Source organism: Triticum aestivum, chromosome 5A (assembly GCF_018294505.1).
Source record: "Triticum aestivum cultivar Chinese Spring chromosome 5A, IWGSC CS RefSeq v2.1, whole genome shotgun sequence".
Taxonomy (NCBI): domain Eukaryota; kingdom Viridiplantae; phylum Streptophyta; class Magnoliopsida; order Poales; family Poaceae; genus Triticum; species Triticum aestivum.
In genome coordinates, this window is record NC_057806.1 from 708,567,909 (window position 1) to 708,580,887 (window position 12,979).

The window sequence follows — 12,979 nt, forward strand, 5'->3', positions numbered from 1 at the left end:
ATACATGTCACTAACTCATCTCATTTGTCGGTTTATTCAAGGACATCGAGAACAGATGTGTTACCTTTTCATTTCTGCAACAGTAATTTGCAAAAAAAAAATTATCTTGGCAGGTCATGTCTCCCATTTGTTCTCTTTAGCTTTTAAGCATAGCAATTTAGATAATTTAATATTGTAAACATGAATGGGCATGATGATTTAAATTTCATTATAAATCCATATCTTCTTCGAATGCGTTAGTATATATAATGGCCACAATGGCACGTTCAATTTCCACTTATTCAAACGATCTAGCTTTCAATACAAGAAGAGACTTACTTACTCCCATGTTTGTTGAGATGCTCAGAAACCACACTGAGAGGGCTATTATCATATCTATGTTCAAACATGGAGTCGCTAGAGGTAATAGTTTTGGTTTTCAAATATACCTACAACATACATATGTTGCCAGAAGTATATCTACGCACATGTATCTTGTGTTTACTCAACGCTCACCATAACTGTTGAACTGCAATTCTTTGCCCAAGTAGCTAATGTCTCCACCATTAACATATGGAAATATATCATTACAGACACATATACATGCATGCATATACATAGAGTCTCAACACAGTGAATTCCCACTAATAAATCTGCTTCCCTGCCCTGCGTATCATGTAGTTGTGGAAAATATGCTCATGTGTGACATAAAGCTACCAATGTATGATATAGGGCATGAGAAATTTCTGTTTGAGTTAGGCATTTGATTTCTAACCTATTGCAAATTGTATCACAAGTAATGCCATCAAGTTTGTTATCGGAGTAAATAATCATATTGATAATTGATTTACTTTCCTGATTTCATTGGTCTATTCTATCTTCAATTCAAGGGGAAGTTCTCTATAAATAGCATTACGATTTTGAAATTTGGCATCGTAAGGCTACGGCATGGAAGTAGCGCTGTTAACTTAATTCAACATGATAAGTATTTGTCTATGGCTCCATATAATTACATCAACCCCTAACATTAAAGTGTAAAAATGGATAGGCACAGCAACGCGCGCCATCAATGATCTAGTTTCTTTTACATGGCAGCAAGGTGTACACTCACCATTGGGTTCAATACCGCGGCAAGGTGCACAAGATATAGCAGTATTTAATTCCCAAAAAGAGTATATATAACAATATTTAATCGCCTCCTGTCTGTTTATATGATACATTTACTTTTCTTAGAGTCCAAATTTTACATCTCTGACCAAGTACATAGGAAAAAATACTATCAAAATCTACAATATCAAAGCATCATTGGTTATATTTTAATTAGTTTTTTATAGATATTGATGATTCTTCTTATAAACTTGGCCAAAGATAGAAATTTATTTTTTTAATAAATAAAATACACCTTCGAAGTACAAGAAACAGAGTGTGATTTTTTTTAATTTCATGAAATTAAGTATATAACATCCTAATTGTGCCATTGTTACTGTTTGTGTGGGGAAGGCAACCTGAGGGCCGCATCATTCACAGTTGTCATTCATTTTGGCGGTTGAAACGTACTAGTGTCCTACCTCTGCCCGCTACTTTCCGTCACGCTCAGGTGGTCAGATTTTGTACGAGTGCCGAAATTCAGCGAACCATTGTCCTGAAACATATGCCGAGCTCAGAACTCGGCAAAAGTTAATTCGGTAGCTTGCTGTTAACATTTGTCAAGTTTCTGACCTCAGCACATGTTTATTTATTATTAGATAAAGGAATTTGTACTGTAGTAGACAGGCAAAGAACACTGAATATACATGCACCCACACTGGCAAAGCACGACCCACCCACCTAGTTCAGAATTCAGATTCAGGTTCAGGTTCAGGTTCAGAGCACGACGGCTCAGGATCTACCTATGTTGATCAGCTCGGTTTTTTTTAGAAATGGAGGTATACCCCCGTCCTCTGCATCATGATGATGCATGCGGCCCTTTTATTAAAAATTTAGAAAATATCAACATAAAGGTCTTACAGCTCACAAACGGAGCAAAGTCATAGCACATAACAACAACAACAACAACAACAACAACAACAAAGCCTTTAGTCCCAAACAAGTTGGGGTAGGCTAGAGGTGAAACCCATAAGATCTCGCAACCAACTCATGGCTCTGGCACATGGATAGCAAGCTTCCACGCACCCCTGTCCATAGCTAGCTCTTTGTCGATACTCCAATCCTTCAGGTCTCTCTTAACGGACTCCTCCCATGTCAAAATCGGTCGACCCCGCCCTCTCTTGACATTCTCCGCACGCTTTAGCCGTCCGCTATGCACTGGAGCTTCTGAAGGCCTGCGCTGAATATGCCCAAACCATCTCAAACGATGTTGGACAAGCTTCTCCTCAATTGGTGCTACCCCAACTCTATCTCATATATCATCATTCCGGACTCGATCCTTCCTCGTGTGGCCACACATCCATCTCAACATACGCATCTCCGCCACACCTAACTGTTGAACATGTCGCCTTTTAGTCGGCCAACACTCCGCGCCATACAACATTGCGGGTCGAACCGCCGTCCTGTAGAACTTGCCTTTTAGCTTTTGTGGCACTCTCTTGTCACAAAGAATGCCAGAAGCTTGGCGCCACTTCATCCACCCGGCTTTGATTCGATGGTTCACATCTTCATCAATACCCCCATCCTCCTGCAACATTGACCCCAAATACCGAAAGGTGTCCTTCCGAGGTACCACCCGGCCATCAAGGCTAACCTCCTCCTCCTCACAGCTAGTAGTACTGAAACCGCACATCATGTACTCGGTTTTAGTTCTACTAAGCCTAAACCCTTTCGATTCCAAGGTTTGTCTCCATAACTCTAACTTCCTATTTACCCCCGTCCGACTATTGTCAACTAGCACCACATCATCCGCAAAGAGCATACACCATGGGATATCTCCTTGTATACCCCTTGTGACCTCATCCATCACCAATGCAAAAAGATAAGGGCTCAAAGCTGACCCCTGATGCAGTCCTATCTTAATCGGGAAGTCATCGGTGTCGACATCACTTGTTCGAACACTTAAAGTCATAGCACATAAATCTGAAAAATACAAAGGGCCTAAAAACAACCGATATGGTGATAACAAGGACAAGCTCTCTAGCCCCATATCCTGTTATGCGAACGCCATCTGAACCGGTTGAATATAGTCCGAGCCACCATCTCCCATTGGTTGCACCCAGTAACCAAAGGCTCCCTGGAGTCCATAAGAGTGAGTAAGGACCACGTACGGATCCAAAACTGTAGCTCTGAAGATAACCTGCAAAAAAGTTAAGTTGTTTTGTCTGTTAAAAATCATATTATTTCTGCAGTTCCATATAGCCCACAGTAACGCACATATTCCAATCCGAATACGAGCTGCCGTGATCTGTTCAAACCCAACTAACCACGTCCCAAACAAAGACGCAATATCTACTGGGAGATTAATATTAAAAGCTATATGAATCGTTCTCCAAAGTAACTTGGCAAGTGGGCATTTAATGAATAAATGTTGTATTGTCTCATCCGGAGCACAAAAACAACACCGCGAGTTGCGTACCCATCGCCTCTTAAGTAAGTTGTCCTTTGTGAGTATTACTTGCTTGTGGACAAACCACATAAAAAAAATTAATCTGCAAAGACATCATCTCTCCGCGGCCACGGCCGGATGAAACTTCGACACAACACCTGCATCTCACAAGGCAAACACATATCGGACCGCGACACAATCAAGCATAGCGCTTGCTGTCCGCTAGAGAGATGTGCAGATTACATTACCTCGCCCCTCCGAAAAGAGAGGGATAATGTCATCTTCCACCTCCGGTTCAAAATCTACAGAAACCAAGCCCTGTAAGCACACTGACTGACGGAGGTTCCGTTTCAGCATCTCTTTCTTTGAACAACTCAAAAAATATACAGACCGATCCAGTCCAGGTTCAGGTTCAGAGCACGACGGCTCAGAGGTCTACATCAGCTGGTTGCCCACGAGGACAGGGTTGACGACCAACCAAATGCGACTCGAGGCATCTCTCCACCATTGGATGAAACTTGGATGCCCACATCTGCATCCCACAAGGCAAACACAAAGAAAGAACAGTGAGATGGAGCTTGGTTAGACATCCGCAACACAATCGAGCATAATGTGCTTGCTGTACATTCTTGCTGTCAGCTACAGCAATGGGTAGAGCATAGTATCTCCTGATCTTAACTACTAATCGTCATCACCCTTATGTGAGCCTAGCTTGAGGTTCTGGTTTTGCAATGCACTAGGTACAGGTAACTAAGATGAGAGATCCCAGTTCTCGGAGCAATTGTACGTTTAATGAACTAAAGTCATGACTGAATGATCAAAATTCAGAGCCACTGTTTTCAGAGCCCCAGGAAAGTAACCGCAATTGGTTCTGAGCTGAAGGTATAAATTATCTAATTTCGTTGGGTAAGAATGATCCAACTTACTGAACTGAAGTGGCACAAAAGCGAAGCGATTTTTCTGAGCATTTTGTTAACATCTTATTATTGTCTTGTCCTTGATGAAAAATAAATCTCCCCTTAATTCAAAACAAAATTGACTGACTCCCAGATTTACATGGATGCAAGCACAGAAGCCTTACATCCTTGTACGCCATGCTTTCCTTGAATAATTTGAAGTCGTCAACTGCAGGAAAGAAGAAAAAGGTAGTAGTAATCAGCCCTGGTGATTAGTGAAGATGTCCATCATCTATCTTTGCTCTACAATCTACATGGTTTAGGGATTCTCAAATGGAACAGGAACAAAATGTAGTGAAACCTTACTGGAAGGAAAACATATAACGGCAGTGTGACTCTACATATTGTCCATATGATCCTGGCAACAACCTGATTTCAAATATATCATCAGGAATTGTTCTTTCAGACCGAGGACAAATTATGCAGGGGAATGTTTGTGCAAATTATAAGTCGTCAAGCAGATCAAGATAGAGGGTGCAGTCAAGTGCAGTGGAGATTCAGAGTCATGGCAGAAGCAAAAGAGACCCGTTTTCGTCATACTTGAGATTACCTGCACTGTAATGGAACTCCAGGCATCTCTCCGCAGCCAGACAAAACTTTGACGCCCACATCTGCACGATTTCACAAGTCAAACACAATGAAATTATATTCATGTGGAACACGATTAGGCATTCAGGACACAATCAGGCATAGTGCTTGCTATTTATTATTCTTGCTGTCAGCTAGAGCAAATGGGCAGGGGTTTCCAGATTTTAGCTAACTAATCATCACCATTATTCTTTGAGCCTAACCTAGCATGAGCTTGAGCTTCCGGTTTTGCAGTGCAGTAGGTAAAGGTAACCAAGATGAGAGATCCCAGTTTTCAGAGCCATTATTTACTCAACTGAAGGTATGACTGAATGATTCTGTTTCAGAGGAATTATTTTCAGAGCCCCAAGAAAGTAGCCACAGCAAGTTCTAGTGTCTCGAACTACGGATGATCTAGTAATTTACCGTACTCTTGTTAGTCTCTTAGTATTGTCTGATCCTTGGTAAAGAAAAGTTCCCCTTCAAAATCCATCGAAAACAGAATTTACCGACACCCAAATTCCTATGGATACAAGTGCAGAAACCTTACATCCTTGTACGCTGTGCACTCCTTGAAAAATTTGAAGTCATCAAAAAAAGATAGTGATCAGCCTTGGTGATTGCTGAAGATCTTACTTCATCATCCTAGCTTTGCTCTACATCTAGATGGTTTAGGGATTCTGAAAAGCAACAAAAACAAAATGCAGTGAAAACTTACTTGATGTAAAACGGATAACAGCATCTTGCCTGTGCATATTATCCATATGATACAGACAACAACCTGATTCGAAATACAACATCAGGATTTACGTTTTCAGACCAAGGACAAACTATGCAGGATAATGTTTGTGCAAATTATAAGTTGTCAAGCAGGTCATAGTTAAAATCCTTTTGGGAAAACTTATTTCTTTATCTGACATTTTTAGGCCGAGTTGCACAAAAAAGGAATATTTTGCCAGTAGTAATAAAATACTGCTTTCTACACCAAACTTATGAATGGAACAAGTACATTCTGAAACAAAGAAGTACAGTACAGCTTAAAACAGCTTCTCATTGCAAGTTGGCGCAAGAAGATCAGTTGTATGCATACTCGTGTTGTGAGTTGTGACAACATAACCAAGCAGCACTACACTACAAGCTCCATGCATTTTATCAAACTTCCAAACAGGCTAACAACAAGATTATATACCAAACAACATATTTCACTGCTAAACTCTTGGAATAATAAAGAGACAGTAGCATTAGTCGCAAGTGTTGTAGATTTGCAAGTTCAGATGACTATCGCTAAATTAGACTGAAGAACAACACTGTCGGCCGTCATGCTGGACTCAGATATAACGACGAGACTTGAAGAGAGATAGTGATAAAACAAACTAGACAGCGACAGTAAAAAGAAGGAACCACCATTTGCCATAAATTCGAGACAAACTAAAGAAGACTTCAAGGTGATAGCCTTCTGCCCAGGGATGCAGAAAAGAGCAGATCCAGCAGGCAAGATACAATATCCATGTATTGGTAACTGCTAGCTTGTATTGGTAACTGCTAGCTTGTATTGGCTCTGCTAGCAAGAGTAGTATTTTGTTTTTAACTCTAGTAACTGAAAGGGAATACATGGTAAGAAACTAAAGAAGCTCACAGATGGCACAAGGAAATTTACTTCACTTCCTCCAGGGATTCGACCTTTTCCCTGAAAGACATAACTGCTGCAGATATGCAACAATGTTCAGTTCATGGCCAACCAAAATATACAAAGTGCACAAACAAACCCAACCTTCTCAAGATCATTATTTGGGACATCAACCTCGGGTGCACAGATAGTGATAATGTCCTTAAATTTAAACCTTCTTCCACATTGAGGGCACTAGCAAACAATAATTTGGGGGCTGCAATAATATTTTTTTTCAAATAAAGATGAACAGGCTCTAAATTAATTAGCAACAATAAACCATATGCCTAAATGTTAATGTGCGCTTTCTCCAAAATAAATCCTCCACGTCAATTCAACGTTTAAACACAGATAAGTCACAGTTCCTAGATATAAGCATTAAACGATAACATAGGTAGTGTACAATGATTAGGCTACATCCTACGTCCTCCCATGGCCGACTTGACGAAATTCAAGATTCTGACATAGTCATAAAACAAAGCTGAGTGCTTGCCCTCCAAGCCATCACGGTGGTGTCGGTTGCTTCCGGCAAGATTGTTACATGGGCTGCCCCCAATCACCAAGTCAAAGCCACCAAATTGACTAATAAATGATGCAACTCTATCATTTGTGAGAGATTTCACATCAGTAATCTCAATCAATGTGCCTGTCTGGGTCTGATCCCACCAACTTTTGAAAATCTTCTTACTAGCTTCACCTATCTCAACCGAAACCACTACCCTCATGTGGATCCCAAGCTTGTGCAGAGCTACCTCTCCTCCTCCAATACCGGTGAATAAGGACAGCACACGAACACCATTGGGAAACATGCGCCTCAGCACTGACAAGTGGTAAGCAACTGTATCAACTTGAAATGAGTTGCCGAGAGACTTGTATCGCTGTGTCTTGCCAACCCCCCTTGTGTGGTCCCTAGGGAAACCAAGTATATATTCCATCTCATCAGGCTCCAATGGGGCAACCTTGTTTTTCCCAACCCAGACAAGATTCCATTTTTTGCACTCGTCCATGACATATTTTTGAACACTTTTTGTCGGCGGATTGCTTGAGCTTACAAGAGCACGCTGGATCCGGTCTGTCAGCTTTGCACTTGCTACACATGTTTGTAAGCAATTGAGATGTGTTCTCGTGTCCCAGGAAGGCCACCACTTCTTGTAATGAGGAAATGCCTCAAATATTGTCTTTGGGGGCAGAGGAAGAAGAGGCGATCTGTTCTCAATTGGCAAATTGTGGATGTAACCCCTTTTCCTTGCAGCTGCACACAGATGAAGAGAATCCACAAACTCTGGCTGAATGTCAAACAGATTTCTTGAAATTTTCGCCCATTCACCTTTTGGAGCTCGGGCCACATTTTCGTAATAGAAAAAAGGTGGTCCGGTATCTAGTTTAGAAAGCATTCGGGTCACTGATGGTCCACTGTAACCAGGCAGGTTAAATCCAACCATTGGATTTGGTAGAGGCATTGAATCCTCATCGCTGCCATCCAAGGAAGGTCGATTGCCTTGTCCTCCACCCCCATACCTCTTCCTCTTTTTCCTGCTCTCTTCCATCAATCTTGCTTTCTTTCTGCCTCCAAAGGAATTGAAGCATCTGTCTGTAACCTGCCAAATGTACACAAATTGTAGTGTCCTTACATCAAATTAGAAGAGCGAAAGTGGCTTCTTATTCCAGTGTACGTCAAACCACACGGTACCTGATGGTCAGATAAGTTTCTGGAATGACAATCTTCTGCGACCCGAGATGCACTAACCGAATCAACTAATACACAGATATCAGCATCCACACCTAGGAGAATTTAAACAGAAATATATATAATAAGGTGCTCTTTCCTTGAAAGAATGACCATCAAGGCAACAATTTCAAAAAGAGGCATACCACATCTTATAATAGCCTCATTTGCTTCATCTTCAGAAAAGCCCATGTTTACCAATGACTTGATCTTCTCATCCCTCTCTGACATCTCTCGCAGAAAATCCTGCACAAAAGTACCACGAAAACCGAGATTAGAAAATACTTGATATATGTATCTCACTGATTTCTTAATGCCAAACTAAGTGGCTGCTGATAGGAAAATACAACCATGAAGTGACATGTATATGGCCAGAGAAAAGAAGGGGGCCTATGATAATCAGTGGTCAAGAGATGAATAGCACAGACTACCCAAGAAATAAGCGAACAAAACTGACAAAAAAATTAAATTAACGAAATAATTTAGGAACTCAACTTTCTAAGGTGCTGTTTGAGAATGACATTAATACAGTAGCAAGTAGCAATATGAAGTACCGGTTGTGATGGACTGGAATAAACCAAACGTACAGGTAAAGTTGTGCAGGTTGTGCTGGATGCATAGCAATGGTGAAACACAATCATCTGGTCACTCCATGCTGCTTTCGTGACAGAACTTTAAATACTGATGGATGGATGGTGAGGCAAATGCGTGCATCTTCAGGAGAAGATGATGATATTCACATCCCATCCTATTTCAGATTCATCGCTTCGCTAGCAATCACGATATTTTTTTGCTGAGCAGGTGTAGTACATATCAGACACTCCATACTGTTTCCCTACTTGCTGTTTTTAGTCTTTACATATATCTTGCCATGAACAGGTTTAAACCATACAATAATTATCTTCATAATTTTATTTGTATAACTAATACAAAAATCGACTATCACATCATATATAACATTATGAGATTTCTAAACTAGTTACTTTGTGTATGCATTTCTAGCTGAACAGTAATGGATTGAATCCCTAATTTTCCTAAGCTCTAACAGGTAAAAGTCTTGGAGAGCAGTTTGATGCAACTAATATGGTAAGTGATGCTCTTCTCCAGTATTATGATCATTTTGCGTAGCTGAAAGTCAAAAGAAGAATCTTGAGCTATGCCATTTAATTCTTGAAGAGCTTGTTCGTCCTAACCTGCATGCTAGTTCTCAACACTCCTTTATGGAGAAGTGATGAGCTGGGTTGCAGCAAAAACTTTACAACAGTGCAGGATTGAATTATTTAGGTCAGTGTTCAGCATTCAAGTTTAGCTTCTATTTCTTCCAAACTCTTCTGAGCTCAGTATGATTGTATACTATATCTTGGACTACAAAATGTATCAAAAACCATAACCGGTGCATGAATTTGGATTTCTGCATGTTAAAGCGCCTGTAATATAATTTTCTTGTACCAACATAACTCCACAAGTCGCAAGCCTTGTTACTAATACTCAAATGCATAAGAACCGAAGAGAAAACGAGTGGTGTCTAACAAAAATAAATTTTCAGATCATGAAAATCACACACAAGCAGAACAATAATACACTACGCGGGAGATATTGTCTAATGTTATTCAACTCACTCCTTATATTACGCTGTTAAAATGGTAAAATTGTAACATGGTGAAAATTCTATGTAAAAAAATGAAGTGCTCAAACTACACTGATGAAATCTCAAAACAGTAACAGGGGTGTTCAAGGTGTGCATGGCAAAGATTTCACATATATCAGCATATGATCAAAGAATTCTTGGCTACTGAACTGAAGATAAGTAATCATCTATCTCATAACCAGAATCATCAGAGCTTGACTCTCTACCACCAGCATCATCATCGCCATCCCAGTTCTCAAAATCAAGATCATCGTCATCTTCAACAACAGGGAGGATGCAGCCAGAAGTAGAGTGATTATTACCCCCTGCATCATCGTCATCTAGTGCCTGCATTTCACATCTCAATTGGAATAAACAATCCTTGCCATGAATCAAGAGCACTATAGAATAAATTCGGTAATAAAGCACATGGATAAATAGTGAAATACCTTATATGTGAGCAGTAGCTCGAGCAGTGCATCTGCATCACTATGTCCTGAAATCAAAAGGTGTTAACAAATGGTACAAACACAAACAACTAAATAAAATGGAAATGATTACTTTTATATTACCAATCTCCTTAATACTCTTCATGACCATCTCTTTGGGGAAGCCCATTACCACATATCGCTCGATCAAAGAAGTAGGCAGCACTTCCCCGTTGATCCACTCATTAGAACCCTTTGCACAGTTACATGAACAAATATCAGACCATGATCATAATTATAACAAATCATGGATAGCACTTGTGCTGAAATACAAAAAATTATATATGGCTTACAAGCGTGGATGGGCCAGGAGAATCGAAGTTCCTCATAGCCGGAGCCGATGAGGGCTCAGCCACACCATCATTGTCCCACTCAAACTTATCACTGTCATCACTATCACTGGTCCAGCCCTGTGACATGAGTTAAGCACAACTCGATTAATATTGAAAGCAAACCACCAGAAAAGCAATTATAGAGAAAAAAATGATGCGAGAGAATAATAATAATTTTATTATGCCACAAGTCCACAACAGCCACAAGACATCGCAGTTAAAATCTCCAGCATGAAGTCAGTATAGCTGCATTTGACTCTAGAGTTTAGAATGCATCGAAAAGGAAGAAGGGAAAACCCTTTTTTTTATTGAACAAACTCCCCTAGACCACCGTCACGAGAAGAAATTCAGCTAATGCCCGGAGAATATACATCAGCTCAATTTGAAACAGTTTGATTTGTAGTTTTGGGGATGCCTAACTAACTGAAGTATGTTATGTTTCAGATACTAGGAAGGATAGATCACTGGGAAGTAGGACACGACATGCATATCAGGGCTAAAGAGACTTTATGAGAGTAAACTAAAGCGATCAAGTAGGTAAATCTAAAAAAGGAAAGCAGATTGACCAGGGTTGCTCATTATCATGCCTAGAGTAAGATTAACTAAACAAGCACTGCTGCAGTACCATTTGATGATGCTTTTACCAAATTGACAAACTACTGCAAGCATCTTATTCGGCGCCATCCCAATACACGAACAATATAAGAAAATGCAGAGAAAGACAAACAGGTTGAGTGGTTAACAGCCAATGCAACATGATGCGTGGTCACAAGAGAGTCAATGTGTCTGACTTGTTAAAGCCATGTCTGACCACAGGGAGAGCCAACATGTCGACATGAACAGCATATGAAATGAAGTACAATGCAACAGTAAAAATGCGCATCACGGAATCAGCATTCTCATTGCTCTGCGGTCCAGAATACATCCAGTAAAATTAAAGAAAACATATATATTAGATCAAAAGGAAGTTAAGAAAAAGGATTCAGATGAGATTCTGCTATACAGCTCTGTATTTTGACAATCTGACAGGTAAATGCAGACAATGACAACTACTAAAACTGATCCCACACTATGAGAAACGGAGAGGAGGTGACAAATCCCACGCTATCTATGCAACATAAAATCCGGTGACTGCTAAAATCAACAAGTTGACTGCATCCGATTCTAGTGTCTGTAACGCATCCAGCAAGTTGGGGAAAAAAACCATTTTTTAAGCGAGCGAGAAAACCCCCAAAACCCTCATATGCAAAACTAAATCACACGCATCTTTCTTGAACAAACACGAGAGTTTGCCCCTGCATCGGAACGGAGAGCGGCAGGGGAAAAAGAATCTTCCCGGAGTTTCCAGTAAGTGGAAATTCCTCGTACGGACGCGGTGCAGAGTAATCGCCGAAGATTCTGCGGAACACAATCCCCGCACAGCAGATTATCCATGATTCCTCGGAAAAACTTGGAATCGGAGAGGCTGTGAAAACGAAAAGGAGGTGAGGAAGGAGAGGGAGCCCACCGCCATTGTTGGTGCCGGAAGAAGAGGCGCCCCCGCTGTCTTTCTCCCTGCCGCCAGGAGGAGGAAGAGGAGGACGAGAGCTCGAGGAGGAGCGGGGGCAGAGGCGGCCGAGGAGGAGCGGATCGCGACGGTGAGCGGCGGCGGGCTGGTCCGGCCCTCGCTGGCCCGGACGAGGAGGAGGAGGGGACGCGACTGCGGCCGAGTGTGCTGCTGCTCCGCTGCTCTGCCGCGGCGTGTATGCGGGCGCGTGGTTTTGTAGAAGAGAAGGGGCACACGCGGGCGGGAATGTGTCTCCGACGTGTGGGCCCTGGTGGGGTGCTTCCTCTGATTCTATGGGATGTGCGGCCGCACACAAAACTGGCCACACAGTTTTGTGCGCAACGCACATCCCAATAAAGAGGGAGAGAAAAAAGAAGATGGGAACTAGGGGAGGTGTATTGGCGATTGCAATAACGACGCTAGTTAGGGTTGGTGTCAGGCTGTTTGATAGCTTTGACCGGTCCTGGCATGATAATTAATATCATAATTAATGTGATATTTACTACTTTCTTTGTTTCTAAATATAAGTCATTTTAGACATTTTATATGGACTACAT

At 41.2% G+C, this 12,979-nt stretch overlaps 2 protein-coding genes across 3 annotated transcripts; both read right to left on the reverse strand.

The window, feature by feature from the left end:
• Positions 1-3,347: 3,347 nt before the first annotated feature.
• Positions 3,348-6,872, reverse strand: LOC123106185 (uncharacterized). The gene is made up of 5 exons (XM_044528411.1): positions 5,588-6,872; positions 5,021-5,081; positions 4,777-4,839; positions 4,596-4,639; positions 3,348-4,046 (listed from the first exon to the last, which is right to left on the reverse strand). The coding sequence occupies exons 1-5, from the start codon at positions 5,626-5,628 to the stop codon at positions 3,950-3,952; spliced, it is 306 nt and encodes a 101-aa protein (XP_044384346.1). The 5' UTR covers positions 5,629-6,872; the 3' UTR covers positions 3,348-3,949.
• A 144-nt stretch (positions 6,873-7,016) lies between these two features.
• Positions 7,017-12,779, reverse strand: LOC123106184 (DNA (cytosine-5)-methyltransferase DRM2). 2 transcript variants are annotated; one of them, XM_044528409.1, is made up of 8 exons: positions 12,384-12,779; positions 10,838-10,954; positions 10,629-10,737; positions 10,506-10,552; positions 10,228-10,404; positions 8,576-8,675; positions 8,394-8,485; positions 7,017-8,301 (listed from the first exon to the last, which is right to left on the reverse strand). In XM_044528409.1, exons 1-8 carry the CDS (start codon positions 12,387-12,389, stop codon positions 7,117-7,119), a joined length of 1,833 nt encoding a protein of 610 aa, XP_044384344.1. In that variant the 5' UTR covers positions 12,390-12,779; the 3' UTR covers positions 7,017-7,116. The 2 variants fall into 2 exon arrangements, with proteins under 2 accessions (XP_044384344.1, XP_044384345.1); XM_044528410.1 differs by having other exon boundaries at positions 10,249-10,404; positions 12,384-12,776.
• Positions 12,780-12,979: the final 200 nt, after the last annotated feature.